Consider the following 22,531-nt stretch of genomic DNA (forward strand, 5'->3'; position numbering starts at 1 on the left):
GCCCTGCTCTGGTTTAGATCCAGCGGATCCCGTTTGGCTCCAGTAGATCGCACCGGGCCCTGCTCGCCTGAGGAGGTCAGGCCTGGGCAGCCCAGCTCCCCCCGGGCTGCTTTAAAAGCCCAAACGCTTTTCCTCCTGTCTCGGAAGGGCAGCGCTCGTTTTTGCAGGTTGGTTGAGGCAAGCGGTGGCTCGTCACCTCCAAGCAGCGCCCGGCCGGCGTCACTCTGCGGAGGACGGCATGGTTTTGTGGTGGAAGTCGTTACACGTGGACATCACAAAAGCAGTCGAACACCCTGCTGGAGCGTATTTTTCTGCCTGCCTTAACTCTGTGCAAGTCTCCTCTGTTTTATCCTCTCCTCTCCTTCGCAGCCGATTAGCTGCCCGTCGCTCTTGCCCCGCGAGCGGGTCGGGGTTGCACCTGCCTCCCTGGGGAGCCGCGGGAGCAGGCGGCCGCCTGGGCGCAGCAGCGGTCGGAGGGAGACGGCGATCGTCTCCCCGCCGATAACGGTGGCTTCACCCCCAGGGGATGCAGCTCCGGGCTGCAGCGGGGCCCCGGGGTTGGGGGGGGGATGGGGACGGGGACGGGGCCGCAGGGGCGACCGCGCTGGCCGGACACCGCGGCCCTTTGACATTTGCAGAATGGCCCTTCAGAGCCGCCGAGCGTCGCAGCTCCGTGGCGGGACGCCGTCTCCGCAGACCGCGTCCCCCGGCACACAGCGAGGAATGCGCCGCACAATGGCCCAATGTCCGCGGCGATAAAGCCGCGCTTCTTCTGCCCGCCACAGAAGCCGCTCGCGCTGGGGCGGCCTCGTGGGCGTAGCGCTTCTCCCGCCGCCCGCCCGGCCCGGCCCGGCCCGCGGGAAGGGCTGTTAAATTAGCGCCGCTTGGAAAGCGCTTTGGCTTCCAGCGGCTTTAGGGGGAGCGAGGCTGTGACACCGAACCATGTGCTGTGCACTTTTCCTGCTCGGTATTTCCCCACGTGTTAATGTTCGAATTAATGGGCATAGAAGGGGGGAAAAGAAAAAATCAAGGCATGGGTTATGATGGTTCTCGCGCGGCTCGGTTTGCTTGCGGTGAGCGTTAACGGTGCTGGTTTTCCATGAAAATGTCTTGGAGCGTTTAGTTTTCGAACGGTAACTTTTCTACGGGTGGTTTGAACTTGCCCAGAAAATGTAACAGAGACGTTTCCCCCAGCTACCGGCTCCTGTCAGACATCAGAGAAAAGCTGCACAAAAGGAGTCTTGCTCTCTAGAAAAACGAACCATTTTTAGCGACATCTCTTTAAAATCCTCCTAAGCTTTTGCAGCATCCTTTTGTCTTATTCCATCAAAGTGTGACAAAGCCTTTTCATAAGCGTTGTTTTACAGCTGTTCCTGGTTCAGTAAGGCATTTTCTCCTCATTCATGCGGAGCGCTGTCATTGCTGTTAATTGTACATGTTACAGGAACACCTCCGGGCCCTGCTCTGACGAAGGACGTGCGCGTCTTTAGTAAGAGGTTTGCAGTCACCGCTGGCGAGGCAGCGGCTGCGAGGGCAAAGGCACGCAGGCCGCTGGAGCTCGAGACGCCCACCGGCTTTAGAGAGCAGCCCTCGCTTTCCTCCTTTTGCAGCGTGGGGTCCGTGGCGCTCTCCTTGCTCACTAGTCGTGTGGAGCTGTCCTTCCAAAAGCCAAGGAGGTTTGATGAAAATCATCACCTTTGGCCAAAATGTTTTTTTTTTTTTTTCCCCAATCCCTCCTTTTCTTACTCTGTGCAAAATCTTGCCAATCTTGTACAAAAAGGGGATGGGGGAAAGCCTGGTGCTGGATCATTTTGGCCAGCTCTGGCTTGATCAGGCAGCCCCTGTCCCATCAACGGCAGCTGGGCATCCAAGTTCTTCTGGCAGCTGGGAGAACACTCAAAATGAGTTTCTTCCTTCCTTCCTCCTTGAAGGAAAAAAAAAAAAAAAGAAAAAAAAAGAAAAGAAGAAAAGAAGAAAATAAGCCATTAGAGCTTGCTAAAGGTTTTCTGTTACACCATTATACCATGCACAGCATGCCTCCAAACAGCCCTTAAGCCTATGGTCTTCCATCTTCCCATCCATCTTGTGTCTGTCATGTCCCCTCTAACTTAGGGATGTTTCTGCAGAGCCGGACTGGAGACCCATAGCATTGCTCCGGAGATACAACTGCACCTTGTGCTCTGGCTCAACCAGACAGGTATTTTAATGCTATTTTTTTTTCTTGCACCGGAGCCTCCAGTTCCTGTGCTGCTGGGTGCTGAGCGGTGCAGCTGAGGCTCCAGGCAGAGCCCATCATGTCGGTGTTTCCTTTCCTGCCCATCAGACCTGGCAGAAAATTATCCGCGTGATGCTCTGCAGCTTCAGGCCAGGGACGAGGCAGGATTGCGGAGGTGTTACCTGTTCTTCATGCTCTGCTCCTGCGAGATTTCCAAGTCGGGTTGTTAAGACCAACTGCAATCCTCCTGCTTAACGGTAGCAAGAGTAATGCACGGACGGGGGTTCTCAGTCGTCTCCCCCTAACTTTTGTAGCTGCAGTTCTGCACTCCCATGGAAAATCCGACTGCGGGGAATGTTTTGTTGCCATTCGTGACATGAATCGTTTTGAGAACCACGACATTTCCAGCATCCTATGGCTGTTTCCCCTTTGGTGGAATAAAAGGTGGCTGTAGGGGGTGGAAGTGAAATCAGGCTGGCTTTTACAGATCTGTTTGGGGGTGTAGGGTGCTCCCCCCAAGTGTTGCATTTACAAACCCCCGCAGTGCCTGTTTTCCTGGTGTTTGACTCCTTTATCCCTCCCCATCCCTTAAGGATGGTCCACTTGCCCGTTTATGTTCCTCTGCTTCTCCTGCCCTGTCTTCTCCGTGGAGGTCCCTTGCTGTCCCCCAGCACATCCCGAAAACCCCTTCCCCATGCCCAGGATTGTGTGGGATACCCTAGTGCACAGCTGACTCCGTGCCCTGGCTTTGGAGTGCTGCCTAGCGGCCGGATCCTGCCTGCTGGCAGGTGCTGCCTGTCCTGGGCTGCTGGCTGGAGGCAGCGAGAAGGCATCTCCAAGGGTATCACGTGAAGCCCAAGGGCAGAGTCCTGCCAGGCAAGCGGATCCCTGAGCTCTTTTGGGGCCTTTGGGGTCCCAAAACTGTCCTGTAGCCCTCCCTGTGGAAGGGTGTAGATGAATCGGATCTGAGCCTCGAGCATGGTCTGCCTCTATCCCAGCAGGCTGCTTAATTGCTGCCTGGTCCTTCTGCCAGCATCTCTCTTCCTGTTGGTTTTTTTAGTCATTAGGAAACGTATATAAAGTTGATGGATGACGTGATGGTGCTATTCACTACCTACATGGTCTTAAAAGTAAGTATATTCATAAAATGTAATAGAAACCAAGGCTGGCAGCAGACTTCTGTTACCAGAAGCTTGTTTTTGTCCCAACACATCCTCCGTCAGTTCTTGTGCGAGAGCTAAAAATTGGCTGGCTCCAGCGGAGTTAATAATCATCTGAAATGGAGTTGAGCAATTGATGCTGCTGCATCAAAATGTTTCCCTCCTCCCTTCCCCCCCCACCTCCCCCAAAAAAGAAATTCCTGGCTTATACTCAAAATGCAGTTCAGTTCTCGCTCTGCAAGTATTAAACTGTGGGTCTTTTCTTTCAAGTTTCTGGATTTTTATGGGCACAATCGGTCTGTTAACAGGACTTTTTTTTGTGGTTTCAATGCATTTATATCATTGACCTTTGCTTTAAAAAGTGTCTGACAGTCTTTACTGGACTGGAGCTATGAAAAGGGATGTTGTAAGGGGGCTTATTTCTATAGAAGCAGTGACCACAGGCAAAGCTTTATATTTGCTGAGTGATTTAATTCTTGCACATGCAGAACTTGGCTCTGTGCCATATGTAACATGTTGAGAAAAGGTCTGCTTGAGAGGCATTAAAACCAAACTTTCCAAAACCGTTTTTTTTTTAATAGCTTTCTTTCCTGTTATTTTTAAGCTAACAAGTAAAATCAAGAGACATTGCCCCAAAGTGCTGCCTTGAATTCTAGCAGAGTCACTGGGGAAATAAGCCTCTTTTTTTAAAACCAAAGTGGGAGTCTGGATGGAAGGATGCCAGCTGGGAAGAGCGGGAGGGTGTCATTAAAATTAAGGCTTGATCGAGAGCACAAGGGAGATTAAAAGGGGGCACCCGGACTCCGGGGAGGAAGCCTGGGAGGGTGAAGGTTGCACAGCCTTAATGCCTGCTCCTGTCAACTCCTGCTCGTGGGACATTCCCCAAAGATGTTTTCAGTCTAAATATTCGCCGCGGGCAGAATTGCATTCCTCACCTGAGGCTTTTTGTAGTGCCCCAAGTTTGCACTCTGGAAATATCCACTCTCCCTAAGAGCATCAGCTCCAAGTGTGCCGGGATTAGTTGTTTTTCCCTTCTTAGCTCTGTCCATCTCCTGCTTACCGGAATATCTGTCCCCTGCTCCATCTTTCAAATGCTGGCCAGTAGTGGTCAGGAGCAAACAAAAACCGACTTTTGTTTGCTCTAGTTTTAAACACTATGACAGCATTTTGATTACTGTTAGGTCTTGTGAAAAGCTTTTTTGAGAGTCAAGCGTATTGAGCTGCTTAACAGCATCCCTTTAAATTCTGCGTCTGCCTGCTGCAATTCCTGATAATGGTCTGGAGAGCAATGAAACATCATCTTTCTTTCTTCCTTGTAATCAGTCCTTAAAATATGTCTGAAATTCTTATTCTGAATGTATTTAATTGCATAGGCTCTTGGGCAAAGTTTTGTATTTTGGTGTGCCTTTGAGTATTTCCTCTTTCTTTGGCAAACAAGCGAACAACAGAAATACTAAATTATGCTGATTTTTAACAGAAGCAATCTCTTTCCCCAAACATTGCAAACTATTGCATTTTAATTAAAAACAACACATAAACAGCGCGTCAAGCCATTTGGAGCCTCAGCCTCTATTAGTTTTAATCAACAGATTTTTCCAGGAGCTTTCGGAAGCAAATGGTGCCTTGCACGCTCTTCGCCGGGAGGAGCGGCGCCGAACCACGGACTGTCGCCGCTGCGGGCGCGCCGAACGCTGAAATACTGAATTAAAAAAGCGCGTGAGGTTAGGCTGGGCTGGTGGGTGCTCGCCGGGGTGAGCCGGGGGGCCGTCGCCCTGCCTGTCTCGCCGCCGTCTCCCTGGCTGGTCGGTCGTCCAGGGTAGGTGGCCCGGGGGGGAAAGCGGGGTGTTTTCTAGGGAAGTGCTGGAGGGTTGATGGCAAAGAGTGTTTTATCCGTCCCCGTGATTTCTCTGAGATTTAGGCCTAAATACTGCTCGTGTTTATAGCTCCTTAGGAGAGCGATAGGCTCCTAAGCCTCTGCAGAGAGGCTGGCATGGAAAGCCAAGGGCATCCTTGGCTTCTTGCAGACTCCTGGTGTTTGATCGTGTCAGCTAACGTGAATACGCGCGGTGTGAACGTTGCCGAGCTCCACCGCGGCGCAGGCAGGCTCGGCGGCACCTGAGCCGCTGCGCCAGCTCCCGGGAGAGCCGCGGCCGGCCGGGAAAGCAGGTGGCAGGCTGGAAATCGTCCGCTCGCCCGAAAAATTGGGAGGTGCCGCTCAGCGCCGCGCCAGAGGCGAGGTGGTTCTCCACGCAGCTGCTCTTCCGTCGTTCAGGCGTCCGAGCCTCCCGCGGGGCCCTGCGACCGCCGCAGGTGCTCGCGGGACCTGGAGCTGGGCAGGGCTGTCGGGAGTAGCTGCCAAGGGCTGGAGGATGGCGGTGGCTTCAGGCCACGGCTTTCGGAAGCGCCTGGCGCTTTCTGCTGCCCAGCTGGTTTTTGAGGGACAGCGGCTCAGCCCCCCACGATTCCCCGTCGCTTTTGGGGAATCGTCGCCCGCGTGTTGCACGTCGCGCTCCCGGCAAACGGTTCCCTCCCCGGAGAGTGAGACCGAAGCAGCAACCGCAGGTTTTTACTTTGGATGCCGCAGAGCACGCTCCCGTTTCATCGTGTGTTTTTCTCTGTGCAGAGATGGGAAATGCCAGTGTAAAGTTGGTGTGACGGACCTGAAGTGCGACCGGTGCAGTGATGGATACTACAGGTTTAACGACGCCACCTGCGAGCCGTGCCAGTGCAATAACCGGTCCCAAATCTGCGATGCGGTAACAGGTAACAACCTCCCCGCTCGTGACTTTGGTGGGGGCAAACTTTGCCCGTCTCCCCCCGTCTCTGGTTTCTGCCGGTTTCCTTCAGCAGACCTCCGCTCCCGCCCTGTTTATCCACAGCTCTGTGCCTCGAGTGCTCCAAATCGTTGCCTTCGAGACGTAAGATAAAAAGCAGGGCAAGGCTGGGGCTAGTCCTCTTCTCAATCAAGTCAGCAGAGGCTTCGTTACTGAGTTTGCAGGTGGTGGCGCTGAGCCCTCGCCCTACGGCGGCTCTCGGAGATGAGTGCGCCGTTGTTCTCTGCCCTTGCCCAAACCCACAACACGGCTCTTAAGGAGCTTTTGTTTAGCTGCTGTTTACCTGGAAACATGTACCATGCTGGCGCAGCTGTAAGGTGACTGCTGTTGCCACAGACAACACGATCAGTGCTGGGGAAAACCTGCGGTCCCTCATTAACGTTCCCCAATCTCTACAAATTTGCCTCATTCGATTCGTTGAACGTTTCTTCGACTGGTTTTCGCTCGCGCAGACGTTGAGGGAGCGCAAACGTCGAAGCGCCCGTGCTTGAATAGCTCACGGGAAGGCAGGGAGAAAAGAAAATTGCTTTCCCATCTCCGCTGATGGGAGAAACCCCGGAGGAGCGATGTTAGGTGACTGCCTGGCCCATCCCCACTTAGCGACAAAACTCGCACTTTAAAATTCAAATTCTCATCAAAGCGTAGAGGGTGAAATGCAATTCTGTAATATTTTATCCAGGAGCTTAGAAAGAAGTAATAACTTCAAAAAATTTGCAGGCTATTTTCATGCCTGGAAAAGAGGCAGAGCTAATCACATATGGTGTTTCTGGGCAAGTTCTGCACTAGCGTGTGCCGCCTCGCTGCCTGTGCGTTTGCAGCAGCGGCACGGGGGGCCGCGGCGGAGATTTTGCCCAGCAAATGTCCTGGTCCTGCCCGGCAGGGCACGTTTCTGTGGACATCTGGGGAAGCAGCAGACGCCAAAACTGCACTCCTCGAGGATGAAGTATTGCATTTATTCCTGTGCTGAACTCGAAGTATGTGCTCATTTCCCACTAATATCAAAGGAGATAAGATTGTGCCTAAAGCTATGTACACAGCAACTGTTTGGTTGATTTGGAGCTGGGTGTGTGGGTTTTTGTGAAGGTGTAAGATAATCTGCTCTTCCCTTTTCTCCCTCAATCTTCCTCCCTCTCTTGAGAAAATACCAGCCAAGAGCTTGCCTCCGCGATGGGGCCCTTCAGGCAGCCCTTCTGCTGGGACTGTCCAGCGCCGGCTGTGGCATCGCGAAACAAACCCCTTTCCAGTTAATGACCTATTGTTGATTTGAGAAAAATCCTTTTTTTTTCCCCCCCTCCACCCTTTTCCTCCATCTGTTTTGTTGCTGCCAGAAAAAAACAAAAAAAAACCCCAAACCAGAGAACAGTCAATAAAAACTAGATCTGACGTCTAATAAGCAGCACAGGGCTCTCGGCCTGATCTGGAGACCGCGCTGTGTGTGACCTCTCCAGGCTCGTACCGACTGTGCCGTCTTTGTCAGATTTTCAAGGTTTCTTCTGCATCACTGCTGTACTTTGGGCTCCCTCTGGCGGCTTCGTGACCATCTCTGCCTGACCTCCCTCAGCTGTAGCTGCGTCCGGGAGGAATAGTTAAAATCACTGGGCTGGAAACTGGGCAGCCAGGAGCTTCCCAGGCAATAGCGCTCCCTTCTCCTCCCGTACCCGGCGTCGTATCCGTGCAGGAAGCACGGGCGCCTCTGCCTAGCTGGGGTACCACGAGGTTTCATCGTTCCCGAGGGCATTATTGGGATGGGAAGTGCTATTAATTATTAAGGCTTTCCACAGCGATACCTGATTCAAGCCCGGAGCATGCTGTGCACGGCCGAGCGGCTTGCTGACTCACTGGAAACGCAGCCATTTGCAGGGCTGGGGTGGACGGATGCAAGCAATTTCCGCTGATGGGAGAGACGGTGGTCCTGAAATGATCGGGACTGCACGGAAGAGCGCAGGTGTGATTCCAAATTTACATCTGCAGAGCATGATTAAGAGGCCCTTAGCGCTGAGCAGGCACGTTGGCTCTCCCCGAGCGCGTCAGTCCGGGGCCTCCCGGCGAAGTAGCTGATAGAAGATTGCAATTTGAGAAACGGAGGCTGGAAGATAATTTTTTCCCTGCAACACGGCCCTCTCTGCCCCAAAACTACCAGCTCATGTCTGACGGGCTGTTGAGGGAAGAGCAAACGGTGCGTGGGAGCTGAAGCCGTGCACGTGTCCTCGGTCACCCTCTGCACGGGGGAACCAGCAGCCTCCCAGAAGCTGCCACCGCCGCCGCCAGGGTTTTCTGTCTTCCGTTGGCGCGAGGGTCGGCGGCGAGGACGTGCCAGGCTTGTTCAGCTGCAGAGTCACCGCCGTGAAAAGACGAGTGGGAGCTCTGCAGCGTGGTGGATGCGCCTGGTGTTCAACCTGTTCCGGCATTAAGAAGGAAATCTGCTGTGTTTAGTTAACAGTCTCAGCATTAACCCGGTTCAGGATTTTATACGTGTGGTTAATGTTGAATGAGACTTTTCCACGCTCCGTAGGACTGCCAGCTTAGCTCTGCGAATCTCCTCTCTGGGCTTCTGAGTGCAGTAAATAAACTGCTCTGTGCCACCCTGGTTTGTTATAAGGTGGCTGTTGCCTTTCCAGAGTCTTGTACTTGGGATTTAATCAAATAAGCTTCCCTCAGGTCACCGCCACCTCGGCGAGAAGGCGGCTGAATTACAGGATGTTCCTCTTGATGGATGAGCTTTTGGTAGAGGCTGCGTTTCTATAACTGGGAAGATTTTTCTTTCTTTGTTCGCAGTAATATCAAAATGCAATTTAGAGGGCCATTAGGACGCAGCCTCTGCTAAGACACAGCCCGTCAGTTTTCTGATTCAGGGGCTTCCCTCGGAAGGGGATGTGGCTCACGGGAACCCCCATTTCTCCTCTGTTTCTCCGGGAAGGTCAGTAAATGCTGCTGGCCTGTGCCTGCAGCAAATGTCTCTCCTGCGATGGGTGTAGCGGAGCTGGAGCTGTGCTGTGTGGGATGGAGCCGTCTGCCCCCAGAGCAGCACGGTGACATTTATCTCCCCCTGAACACCAGATCTGTGGTGTAGGAGTAGGTTGCCCACAAAAAGGGACAGAGTATTTTTACTGCTTGCGTGCTAGTGTGGTTATAAGCTATTCCCCAAACTGTGCTGATTGCCTTTAGGAAGGAGCTCTGCTTTCTCTTTATTTTGAAAACTGCTCAGTCTTGCTCTGGCGGAGGGGTCAAGGCTGCAGCATAGCGTGGTGGGAAGCCTCCGTGGAGCGGAAGTAGCTGCTTCAGCGACACGTGCTGCACCGCTAGGACGGACGCAGGGGAGGAACTAGGACTTGCCCGTGTGCCCCTGGGGTGATCCTTGTGGGGTTCAGTCCATCGTCCTGCCTGCTCGCCATCAGTGTTTCAAAGGCGTAAATTGGAAGGAACGCTCTTTGGGTGGGGAATTTGAAGGAATCGGGATCCCCTTTCACCAGCACAAATACGAACTAGAGCTCTTTTATTTGAAGACAGTTTAATGTTGATAATATGTGTTTACCTGTGCTGCCCTTTAAAGTGATGAGCTGCGGGTAGTGCTGCTGGGGCCACCTACTTTTTCACGTTACATGTGCATGGGGAGGTGGGGAGCGACCATCAGAAGGTCATAAGAGGCCAGGACTGTGGCCAGCATTGCATCTTAGCCGGGGGCTATCCAAAATCACCAGTGAACTCTGCTAATTGAGAGCACTGCAGGTGTATTCTTGCTCCAAATGTTCTGCTCCAGTTACTGCTGCCGAATGGACTGCTTGTGCTCCGTGTCCTCTTCCCTAGGCACCTGCCTGAATTGCCAGGAAAACACCCAGGGAAAGCACTGCGAGCAGTGCAAGGAGGGCTTCTACAGCAGCGCCCGTCCTGGCCCGGCCTGCCGTCACTGCCCGTGTTCAACTGTAGCATCTACCGGCACCTGCCAAATAAGTAAGGCTTTCGTTTTGGTTTAATTCTTCACCTAATTAAAGTAGCTCTTTTCAACGCGTTTCAAAAGTAAATTCTGTTCAGAGTGGGTCATTCCAGTGAGTCAATCTGCAGTCCGTGAATCTGCCTTTCATGGGCACTGGGGTATCTCACTGGAAGCAACGCATGCCACGAGGAGCATATGCATTTGTAATTTGTAGTGTTTTACTGGTGCTTGCGTTGGTGCTAGTGAGAGGAGCCATGCAGTGGAGAGCAGTGGAAGTGCCTCGCTAAAGGCTGTGGCTGCTTGCTGAGGCAGATCTGTCACCTTTGCAAAACTTTTGCAAAGGCAGATGCTGGGCTGCAGGCAGCCTGGCTGGGCTTGGGGCAACCAGGAGATTCAGGAGATGCCCAACAGCTCCGTGTGGCCTTTCATGCCTCTGTGAGCCCTGCTCTGAACATCTGCACAGGACTCAAACAGGGATCCATCCCATCTTCCAGCTATATTTTGATATAACCAAGAGGAGAAATTGTATCTGGAATAAACATATGTAAGATTTTTTTTTGATAATCTCTTGATCAGTTTTGCAGTTGAGCCTTCTCTGGCTTCATATAATCCATAAAGTTTTTGTAGGTTGCTGACATCCCTGATACAGTTCCAGCTGTTTGCTAAAACTGGCTGTTTGAGATAGAAATGTTCCGGAATCATAATCCGTTTGCCTAGCAACGTGCTAAGCCTGCTCTGTGATGCTGGTACTGGGAATTAGAAACCTCCAAACCTTTTTTTTCCCTAGAAACGGAAAATACTGCAGTTTAAAAATCTGTACTTTCGGATTAATCTTTTAGCTTGATTAATACCCTGTGGTGGCTGATTTTGTCATACTGACTTATGGTCAGGTTCCACAGAGCAAATCCTGCGGTGGTTTTTTTTCTGCAAGGGGCTCCGGCAGGTAACCGTTGTGTTTTCCATGGTGTTTAGGACCCGGTGACGCTGCCCCGACGTGTGACAAATGCAAAGCTGGGTACACGGGCCCCAACTGCAACCAGTGCGACAACGGCTACTACAACTCGGACAGCATCTGCGTGAGATGTCAATGCAATGGGAATGTGGACCCGGCCCAGTCGCCCAGGGTGTGCGAGCCGGACAGCGGGGAGTGCATCGGCTGCCTCTACCACACTGCCGGCTTCCACTGCGAGGAGTGTCAGGAGGGCTACAGCAGGGACCCCGAGGGAACCAACTGCACCAAGAAAGGTAAAACGCTCTTCAAACCCATGTCGGAGCTTGCTGCGCGGATCAGATGGGCACAAGCTGCCTGGAGGCTGGGGAAGGAATGTGGTTAACTGTTTGAGGAGCATTTAGCAGTTGAAGGTGAAGCAGCTTTCAATTCTGCCAAGGTAAATGGAGAGACTTAGTCCTCCGAAAGGGCCAGTTCAAGATGGTGCTCAGGAAAGACTTCCCCGTAGGCAATTTCTTATACTTGTAAAGCTTTGTCTTCTCTTACCAGAAGCTGAGCGTGGCCTACATTGAAATGAGCAGCAGCGATACTTCTGACATGCTGTTTGCCCTTGGCGAATACCTCTTGACAGACAGTTTCTTATACAGGTCAAGACAGTGCACTGTGGAGAAATCTCCACTGTCTTGACATGGGAAAGTACCTGGGAAACGTCCTTTCTTTCGGAGAACTTTTCCATGTTGGCACAAACAGGTTTTGTATTCATTTGGCCTGCGGTACAGGAAGCAAAACTAGACCATAATGACATGTTGGTGCCTTCTGGCCTTGAAATCTGTGACTGAGAGATTCAGCTCAGTACCTACCCTGCTTCCCAAACTGTGGCAGGCAACTCTGGGGAATGAGCTAAAAAATAAAAAGTATTTGCTATAATTTTAAATGTAGGTTTTCAGATTTCCATTGCTTGATATATTTGTTCTCTTAGTGCCCAGTGAATTGTACTTATTGACGAGTCCATTCAATAGCACTGTTTAGCTCCCTAGAAAGGATGTTTTTAATAACGTATGTCACTTCTCATAGTGTGCAAGCAATAACCAGCTACTCGGAACAAGCTTAGGTATTCTCATTTTTGCTTTCTAAATAGGGGAGCCAAAGCTCAGAGAGGTGAGATGCAAACTCGTGCAGCAAGTCAGCACCAGAACCTGCTCTGGGGGTCACTCATCAGTCTTCAAGCCACATCTGAGACATGGCATGTAGGATTCTCAGATGCAAGCTCGCTCTGACACTTAGAGAGTCTAATGTATAGCAGGTTGACTCATAGTAAAATGGGAGAAAATAGAAAATAGGTCTTACATTGTCACTTCACTGGTTATCAGGAAGTTGTTCCACAAGGTGGATCTCCAGCTCCATGCATAGAAACATTGTGGACATTGCTATGTATTAGGTAAGAGAACACAGAGTTCAGGAAAGTACCTGGGCCCAAATTCATCCTTGTCACCAACAGAGATTTAATTCAGATCTTCCATTAGGAGCTAATGTGGTTTTCACTCCCATGCTGCTCTCTGGAGGTGTAATCAGAGTCCTTCTCTGTGCAGGGAGATGTTCAATATAAAAAAGTTGAATGCTTATTAGCTGTAACTTTACAGTTACAGGGCTGGAAATGGCATTTTTGCTTTGGCTCATCCATTACCTCCCTCTGCACAGCTCTGTCTGAGCGAAGAACTATACGACCTTGCTCCATTAAAATCCATATGCACAACTTTGCTTGTATGCTTGCAGTTTTCACCACTTGTTTTATCTTAATGACATTGTTACAGCCATTTTCTGATATGGGAAAAGACTCTCTCCTCTTTCACAGGGACTGGGACATGTGCTCCTCTAGATTTCTTGTTTCCTTGACACCTGCTTTTTCTCTTTCTTATTAAGCAATTAGAAAGACTTTCAGTTTCTTTCCAGTTTCTTACATGTGGTTGGTCTAAAAATTTAGATGCTGCTGGTACTATATATTAGCTAATTTTAGGTTAAGATTTTCATAAACCACTAGTGCATTTGAGTAGCCTAGTTCTGAGTGGCTTCTAGAGTGAGATCATTACCAGATCTGCAGATGGAAATGTTAGGGTTTAAGACTCCACTAAGTAGTAGCGGTTCATAAAAGAAAGCATGTTTTGTATAGCCCAGGCAAAGTTAAAGCCAACCTCAAGTATCCACAGGGATTGTTTAGGGTCAAAGCTGACCAAGATTTTGATGCTTTCAAAGCTGGTTGACAGAATACTGAACAGACATGCAGCATGACCCGGTTGGATGGTATTCCCACCCCAATGGTGAGGCATAACGGAGATGGACTTAGTGTTGCAGCGTGGCGCTGTGCCGCCCAGCAGAGCATTGCAGCCTTCCCCGAGTGCTGCTGTGTGGCTGCTGGAGGTAGCCTGGCTCCTACCAGTGCTCATTCGTTACATGAGATATAAGAAGTGATGCAGAGACTCAGTTTTAATCAAGCAGCTGGAGATGAGGCTCATGTCAAAGCTGCCAAAGCAAGCCATTGAAGGAACAGCTGCTGCACTCAAGGAGCTGTTCTGGGACATCTGGAGAGCTGGCAGAGCTCTGGTGAGAAGCAATAGGCATCGTTGTATCATGGCACAAAAGCGATGGTCCGCAGTCAGGATGCGGCACTGGTTCCCTATGACGCTATGCTCCGTTCCAGGAAATGTTTTCACCCTTGTTCCCCTTGCCAGAACTTTGCTGATGCTGACTCATAAATAAAGCCCAGAACAGTCCTGTTTCCTTGCTGGTGAATCAGGCATTGTCTCTGTTCTTTTTTTTTCTAATTATAGCTACTGGTAGGGTTTGCCAGGAATTCAGTACTGATGAAGGAATTTGGAAAGAATGACTGAATTCCTCATGCCCTTCTCCAAGAGTGATATCCAGGAATCTCTTGCTCCTGTCATGTTGCTTCCTACTGTTAAATTCTGCCTGTTATCACACAGAGAAACGCCTTCTGGCACTCAGCATCCTGAGTATCCTTATCAACCTAATTCAGGACATGCAGAGAAAAGAGAAGTTGCTCCAGGGAGGGACTCAGAGCAGGAGCCTTAATTAGGTGTGTGACACCTCCTCCGGAGAAGTCACTTTCTCCATTGCCTGAACTAGGAACCCAACAGCCCAAAGCTAACGTGCGTGAGTTCCCCCTGAGGGCTTGTGGCAAGAGGCAGCTGAATATTCACAGCTCCTGTTGCCATTGGAGATGCAACTGTGCAAAATGAATCCTTCAGAAGTGACTCTCTTCTTTGGTCATAATTAGCAGAAGTTTTCTCCAGGAGAGCTGGATCGATACAGCATGGCACCATCAACTGTAACTGCTACAGCTGTAGGTGGGTCTAAAATGAAGGTGCATTTCTGATAGCAGAACGAGAAATGGAAGATAGTGGGAAAGGTGGTATAGAGAGTTGTGTGGAGCAATGGGTGTCAAGTACATATTGGTCAATTGTAGATTCAACTTCTAGAGGGCTCCTGCTGCATTAAATTGCGAATCTAAAATAGATCAGGTTATTCCTGTGAAGAAAACACTGTATTATAAGTGCATATTTGAAAATATCCAGCTTTCTGAGGCCTAGAGCTCAACAGGTTTGAAGAAGGGTTAGTCATTTTGCACTCATAAAGAGTATTAAAAGTCACATAATGATGCTTTGGAAACACATGGGTTCACATGGGTTAACTAGTTGCTGACTCCTAGATCTGAGAAGGGAGTTATCCCATGTCTGCTGGAAGAGAGGGAGATTCTTGGTTATACTGTGGTGGGGAACAGGTTGCTGAAGAAAGAGCTGGTGATGCAGTCTGGCAGTTTCGATGTTCTCGTCCCTTGTGTGCAGATGTGTACCATCGGCTGAAACCAAAACAGGATCCAATCTACCTTCTGCTGTTTTCAAATGTTCCATGAGAAAGAACAACCATAGTCTTTTTTGCTGTGATGCAGCTACCTTCTGCCTCTGGTTATGCAGACTTGGGGTTTCCGTGAGTTTTGTGCATGACTTCATTCGAAAGCAGAACTGGGATTATTTTGCCCTTCTTTCTACAGCAGTGTAAATTTTGAAAGCCAGTAATAAACACTGTGATGGCAGAATGCTAATGGCTCATTGTTCATAACTTGACTTTTGATCTTATCGTACAAGTAAGGCAGAAACAATCCTGTGTTGTGACTGTAAATCCTATGTCTAACGCAGTGTGAAAGGTGTAAGCTCCTGGTGTCGCAGTACCCTCCTGGCCTGACTGTGCAGCCCATGTGGACAACAAGCGAAGCCCTGGCTTCATTAGACTCAAAGTCCAAACTCTTGCTGAGCTTGTGGAGCCCAGTTTTCATGTACTGAATAGGAGCTGGACTGGGTGACTTGCATTCATCATGAGCTCATGTATGCATCTCTGAACCTTGGCTAGTGCACCTATCCACCCATCACCAGATTTTGGATAATACACTTACCTGTCCATCACTAGGTTTTCACAGGAACTCTGCAGTCAGTGAGCACTTAGCCTGCAGAATTATCTTGAAAAAAAAAAAAAGGCTAACTATTTTTTTTAATTATTTTGAAAAAATTCCACCTTTAACAGCGTAGGCTTAATTGCCATAATAACTGAGATATAAATGCCAAATCTCATATTTCTGTGTTTGGTTCCAGCTCATTGTATTTTTTATTGATCATGATGTTTGTTTGTTTATTTTGTAGAAGTCACTCTTGGCCCAGAAACAACAGAGTTTAGAACCTCTGCTCCGAATGCCAGCAGGGCAACGTCATTTTCAACTGCAGTGATAAACAGTACGTTGTCACCAACAACTATACAGACTATATTTCCTATAAGTTCCTCTGACAATAGCACTTCTGCTTTTGCAGATGTTTCATGGACTCAGTTTAACATAATTATTTTGACAGTTATCATCATAGTCGTTGTCCTACTAATGGGCTTTGTGGGAGCTGTCTACATGTACCGTGAGTATCAAAACAGAAAACTTAACGCTCCTTTTTGGACCATTGAACTCAAAGAGGACAACATCAGTTTCAGCAGTTACCACGACAGCATACCCAACGCTGATGTTTCAGGCCTGTTGGAAGACGATGGGAACGAAGTTGCACCGAACGGACAGCTAACGCTGACAACTCCCATGCATAATTATAAAGCTTAAAAGAAGAAGCAATCCAGCTGTTCCAAAGTTGGCTTAAAAAAATTGCAGGGCTTGTTGAAGGGGTATCAGGATCCGTGCCAAGGCTCCAAGCAAAGGAATTTGCTCTTCAGATACTCTTACGCTGGGCATGCTGTAGCTTGCAGGTGAACAGAAAAAAAAAAAAGTGTAGTACATCCGAATTTCAGGTAATGTGGTGAAATGTGTTCGGTTTCTTGTTCTCCGTAAAGACCCATAGAATTCACTGTTGCTAAGGATTTAAAATTATGCTGATCTTAAAATATATTTTTTTATGACGAGGTGGTGGGGTGGAGAAAGCAATACCCCATGATTAATCAGAAGCTACTTGACTTCCAGCCAACCTAACACTTATGCCTGCATCCTTTATTTTGAGAAGTAGCTTGTGATTTCACGGTGGATTTTCAGGAAATAGACTTTTGTAAAGACTTCATATTAGTTCCTGATATGAACTTGCTTGAAAAGGGAGGGGGGAGGAAGGGAAATCATTGTTCACTGTACTACCAAGAGGCAAGTAGAGGAGTAAGTTACACACTTGAACAAAAGTCACCATTATCAGTTTCCACTGAGCTGGGAAACAGGAAAAAAATACCATGAAAATAATGGAGTTAGGGAGGCGGCTATGCTTTTCCCTTTCTGAGTACTTTTACAGGGTGATGATGCTATGAAAACGTAGGAATCCATTTTTTTCTAGTAGGGGTTGATGAACTTGTATAGTTTCTGTGCAAGGGAAGACGACAAGACATCTCAGGGTTGCCATGTAAAAATAAAAGCTAGGCTTAATATCCTACCCTGATAGAAATGGTGTGTTCTGTATATAGAATGTAATATATCTTCTTGGAATTGTATTTGTAATTATTTGTAAAAAAGACAAACAACCAAAAAAACCCAACAACAAAATCATGACCCCCTCCAACTCCTTATTCCCCAAGTCATATTTTATCATCTAGATTTTAATTGTACAGCGGTTAGTGGCATTGTTTAAAAAGAAAAAATGAGGATTGTTTAAAATACTGTAAATTAGATGGCAATATTGTTGGAGCTGGGACTCTGGCAAACACCCACTGCTTGAAGCTCTTCTTCTTGTCTCACTGAATAATTTTCTTTTTTAGAGAAAATGTGAGTGCTCCCTACTTGCATCTGTCAACTTTCCCCATTCCTTTAAATACACAGTAAATAGCCAGTCTCGCCATGATGAGGCCCTACTAGGTGTCCAACAATCGGATGTACTGTTCTGTTGTTTGCTTTTAAATCCTAAAAAAAAAATGCAGATACGCTGTCATGAATGCATTCTTATTGAGGTCCTGATCTTGATACCCGGGCTTTTCCGAAGCGGCTGCTCCTGACACGAGTGAATGTCATTGCCATCTCTTCTGCGCTTACACGGTGACGGGGAGACTTGCCGGAGGGCTGAGTGTGGCCTCGTGGCCTCCCTTGGAGGCAAAAATTTTTGCAAAGGCAAAAATCTCCTGCATTTTGGTGGAACTGGGGTTTCAGAGCACAGCTTGCAGGAGCCGATCTGCGCTTTCAGATTTCTAAGCTTAAAAGCTAAAAGTGCGTGGATGCTGTCAGGAAATTTATGCTTAAAAGTTCATGTAGCACAAGACAGTGTGGTGGGAAATCAGCTGTCAAAAAACCATACCGGGGACTATAGGTTTTACGAAATCCCCTGGCTTTTGTGGGAGGCTGGTGGACTGTTAGCAAAGGGAGAACAGCTAAAGGCAGCACAGCACAAGGGAGGGTGCTCCTGGGCCGCGGGGCGCCTTGCTGGCACCCGGCGCCTGCGTGGGGCCTCGAGGAGGGTGCCGTGTCCTCCCTGTGCTGGGGAGCTGCCAGGGCGGCACAGTCTCGGAGAGTCAGTCCCATGAAAATCATATCGTTACACTTAAGCAGGGTGTGAAACACATACTTTGCCTAACTCATGACCAACTTCTGTGTTGCTCTGTGTGTTGGTGCTTTGCAAGCGATTAATGCTGAGGATAAATGAAGTACCTGCTAAAGGTCAGCAGGAGCTGACTGATGCATCCTCAGAGCCAGGCACAAGTAAATATTTCTCAAGTGGAAGATGAGAAATGGTAGGAAGAATGTGGCGATTATTTATTTGCTTTCCAGTGCTGCGTGGAGGCATTTCTTATGATTGGAGACTTTGGGGGAAAGGGGAATAAGTGCTGTAAACACAGGCAAAAGATACCATTTCTGCCTCAAAGAAGTTGCTGCCTGATTTAAAGAGGAGGCACAGCAAGTAAGAAGGAAAATAGCCGAGGAAAGGCAAGGGAGACGGTGAGAGCAGGATGTAATATTGCATATAGGCCTGAGCCAGATGCTATTAGACCCAGTGGAAAGATTCCCATTGCTTGCTATGGGCCTGGGTTGGCCCCATGGTATGGTCCCATGGTTGTAGGTAATTAATTGGGCTGAAGTCATTCAGAGCAATGTTAGTTATAAAATGGGGGAGGAATGGAGGAGAGAATCGGGATATTGCTATTCCTTGAGTTACTCATCAAGCTTTCAAAGAGCAGACTGATGACAATATAGCAAATTTCCTAAAAATTGTAATTGTTTGGCAGTGTTCGTTTAGTGATACACGTGCACTGGGTCCCTCCATGGGGCAAGGAAGGGTAATTTAGAAACTGTTAGCTTCAGGGGATAATGCTAGTGGGAAAAGTGAAGGACAGATTGTTCACTCTGTTTCCAAAATACTTTAGTAGGGCTTTTTATCTCTGCAACAATACACTTCCTCAAATTTTGGAAAGACTGTAGGCTACTTTGTAACAGGAATAGGCTTGGATTCTCTCACTGCGGAAACGTTGACTCTCTGCAAAACTGGAGCGTGAGTTCAGATGCTGAGCCCTCCTGTTCCATGCTTAAAGCAGAAAGGGACGTTCTCGCATCTGGGCTGCTTCTGAACTATAACCTCCAAATTATTGCAAACGCTTCATGTTTGAGCCCTGGATTTGAAAAGAGGAGGAGGCCAGGATGTCTTACAGTCAGTCTGCAAGGGAGGGTGATAAGGCCATGCTGTTGTCAACTGGTTGCGCATCTGGATGGAGGAATCAATGATGGAAAGCTCAGACAGGCCCAGGTGCCCAGATTGCCCTGATCTGCACAGCAGAGGAAAGTGCAGGATGTTCTTTAGCAGGCACTGGAGCTATTGCAAAGATATTGCACTGGGACAATCCTTCTCAGCTGGCAGAATGACTCAGCCGGAAAAGCACAAGCATCTCCAGCCAACCAGGCCTTTTGCTTAAAGAACACTTGCAAAAGGAGATGAATGCCTCAGCAAAGAAAGAATAAACAGCTGTATGTTTGACCTTGTCTGGTGATCTGAGATTAAACCCTGCTTGCTCCTTCCATCATTCATGCAGCCATCCCCTGGGCATCGCAGGAAGTGAGGAAGAAGCTGAACTAGTTATATGTCCTGATCAGCTTAGGCTGGCATCGCACTTTGGGGTGTGGAGCCAGGGTACCAAAGGCTGTGGCTGTTCCGCCAGGACCGCTGACCTGCCACGTGTTATAACTTGTCGTGAAGCTTCCCAGATGCTGAGGTTTGCCCCATGCCAGGCTGGGATACGCATGGGTAAAGCGGAAGCAGGCTTGCAGAGCTCCACTGGGGCCCATCTCGGAAACTATCAAGAGAAGGGGAAGACACCTAGGTCACTCGTAGGGCTGATGTGGCAATACTGATAGCTTTCCTGAAAGGGCCACCACACATCACCTTCTGAAAGGGCATACTGCTGTCTGGCTGGAGCAATGTGGCTGTCCTGGGGTAAGGCACTCGATGGCAGGGCACCGTAGCTGTAGAGCATAGAGAAAGTACGATAAGGTAGGTTAGGGCTGGATGAGGGTGGGAAACCAGCCTGCAAGGCACGATCCTTAGGGTCGTGGGAGCTGTGCAGACCCAGCTGGTCTGGATGGGGTGAGTTAAGTTCCACAGTCAAATAACTGAAGGCAAGAGGATAATGGATAAAGGGCAAAAAGCAATGATGTGGCAAAGGCATGGGGCAGCCTGGCTGGCTCACAACTAAGGAGAGCATTTGGTAAGCACAAAGTGCAACAGACATGCAAAAATATGATTGGGTTCATGTGAATAGATGATTTTAAATCTTACGAACCACTGTAGCTAGAAATAACCGTGTGGAGCACTGGCCCTGGGGAGTTGTCGTGAGATGTCATCCATTGGAATGGTAATTCCCTTGGATCAGACTGAACAAACTTAGCACATTGGACGCTATTTATGAAATAGGAAGGGATGCGTTCAGCATCCTTCGGGCATCCTGGGCCAGTTAACCACTGATATACAGCATTTTTATCCCAAATGTTACATGCAGTGTATATGTGGCAGAAAGTTTCTGCAGTCTCCTTTAAATAAAGGATATAAAACTGAATCCTAAAAATAATTTCTCTTTAAAGTGAAGTTTTAAAATGAGCTCCCACAGGACTCTGCTATTTATGTGTCAGAGGAATAGATTAAAATAAGAAAAATGTGGGCCTTAAAATCGTACTTGCTCCCAATTGAAACCCATCAGTCTTACTACACATCCAAATAAGGCGTCTCCTAAGCATATGCTATGCTTACAAATGCATTTCTAAAAAAAAGTGTATGATTTGAATATATGTCAGAATTTATACAGAAGAATGTTATTTAAAATGAATAAAAATAAATGTATATAATTTGTATCTATGCCACATGGATTTTTGTGTTTGTTTTTTTGTTCGTTAAAGTTCAGTAGAAGTCTGTGCATTAATAGCAATCAGAGCTGGATTGAGACCTAAAGCATTGAATCTGAACTCATCCCAGTAATGACATTTGTTCCAAGAGAATTATTCCCTCATTATACCCATGTACGTGAGATGAGAACCATGGCCTAGAAATGTTTTTTAACATCAGCTATTCATTAGTACAGCTTACATTCTGTGTCAGATAATCCATCTCAAAAATGAGCCCTATGATCTCTTGTGTCTGCTTATTAACCATTCCAGCTTTCAGCTAGTTTCAGCAGTATGTTTGGTAGCTAGACAGTCAATGGGTTTTTTCCCATTATTGTGTGTAATATTCACATAGACATATTTTGTCAGAGATGTATGCAATCATTAAAAACGAAACCTACAGAGCAAAGCTCGAAAGTGGAAAGGGATATTGTATTGTATTTTTCTTCATGACCACAATTGGTCTTTCAAAGGAAATTTATGTTCATCAGATCCTCTGAAATCCATATCTGTGGCATCAGTCGTTTTGAAAGTTATGGTAACATCTACCTCTGAAAAAATTTGCATTTCTTTCTCACTTGTCAGGGTTAGGAGGTTAATTTGAATTCTTGGTGCAGAAGTAAATTCCAAATGCTAAGGTTTCTTTCCTGCTGAATGTTACGTGTAACTCTTTTGGCTCCTATAAGCAAAGCGCTTAAAGACAGGTAAGTCAGCATAAATAAAGCGGGTGCTAAAACTAAGCATTTTGTAAAAGCAAGGGCCACACTAGTGAAATTCCAGGGTTTTTTTGAGACCCGATTTGCATTAGCAGAGCAGTTTGACAGTATATCACTTCCATTAGGAGGAATTTTGCTCTGAACTGTAACAGGAGCAGGCGGTTTCTGAATCAGGCCCCAGCACAGGGACTAGAGGACAGGACAGCAAGGAGGACCCAGGCTTGGCAGATTGTGAGAACCATCCTCCTAGTGCCACCGTCACGCTTCAGCCCCAGCGGAGCAGGCAGCGGGCTTCCATCGCCCTGCCTGGCAGGTTGGGGTCAGCTCATCCATACCACCGCACACACCACGAGTATTTCTTTCCTAGGCCCCCTTTAGCATTTTGTCTCTGACGTGGTAAGGATCTCAGGCTGCCTTGTAAAGAGCCACTCCAGTATGGCTTGCTGGTACGAGGATTTAGCATAATCTCCCCGAATATATCACTAATTAAGATAAGGTTAAACAACAGTAATCTGATTATCAGAAGGCAAGTTGTTAACTGCTTCAAAACAGTATGTTTCCCTACCCTTCCCGCCCCTCACAGCTCCTTGGTGCTGCTGTAGGTTTTAACAAACTGGGCTGTGGGGTAGGACGTGGAAGTTTTCAATCGTGTGTGTATATGTATGTGTGGTTTACAGATATATGTATGTGTGGTTTACAGATGTATGTATACACACACACAAATGTGTGTGTGTGTGTATATTATATATACATATATATTTACACATATATATAAGCCTTTGGTCCAGCAGACAGCCATTTCACAAAGCGATGAACTCCACAGCGAGGGTCCGGCTGCTT

At 48.1% G+C, this 22,531-nt stretch overlaps 1 protein-coding gene across 1 annotated transcript in view; it reads left to right on the plus strand.

Moving 5' to 3' along the window:
* MEGF9 (multiple EGF like domains 9) overlaps positions 1-20,944 on the plus strand; it is a 31,370-nt gene extending 10,426 nt beyond the window's left edge. Inside the window, exons 3-6 of the mRNA XM_067309370.1 lie at positions 5,999-6,138; positions 10,014-10,157; positions 11,113-11,385; positions 15,799-20,944. Coding sequence (XP_067165471.1) covers positions 5,999-6,138; positions 10,014-10,157; positions 11,113-11,385; positions 15,799-16,253 — 1,012 coding nt within the window. The 3' untranslated portion in view covers positions 16,254-20,944. The remainder of the gene's footprint in view (positions 1-5,998; positions 6,139-10,013; positions 10,158-11,112; positions 11,386-15,798) is intronic.
* Positions 20,945-22,531: the final 1,587 nt, after the last annotated feature.

This window comes from Apteryx mantelli, chromosome 21 (genome assembly GCF_036417845.1).
Source record: "Apteryx mantelli isolate bAptMan1 chromosome 21, bAptMan1.hap1, whole genome shotgun sequence".
NCBI lineage: Eukaryota > Metazoa > Chordata > Aves > Apterygiformes > Apterygidae > Apteryx > Apteryx mantelli.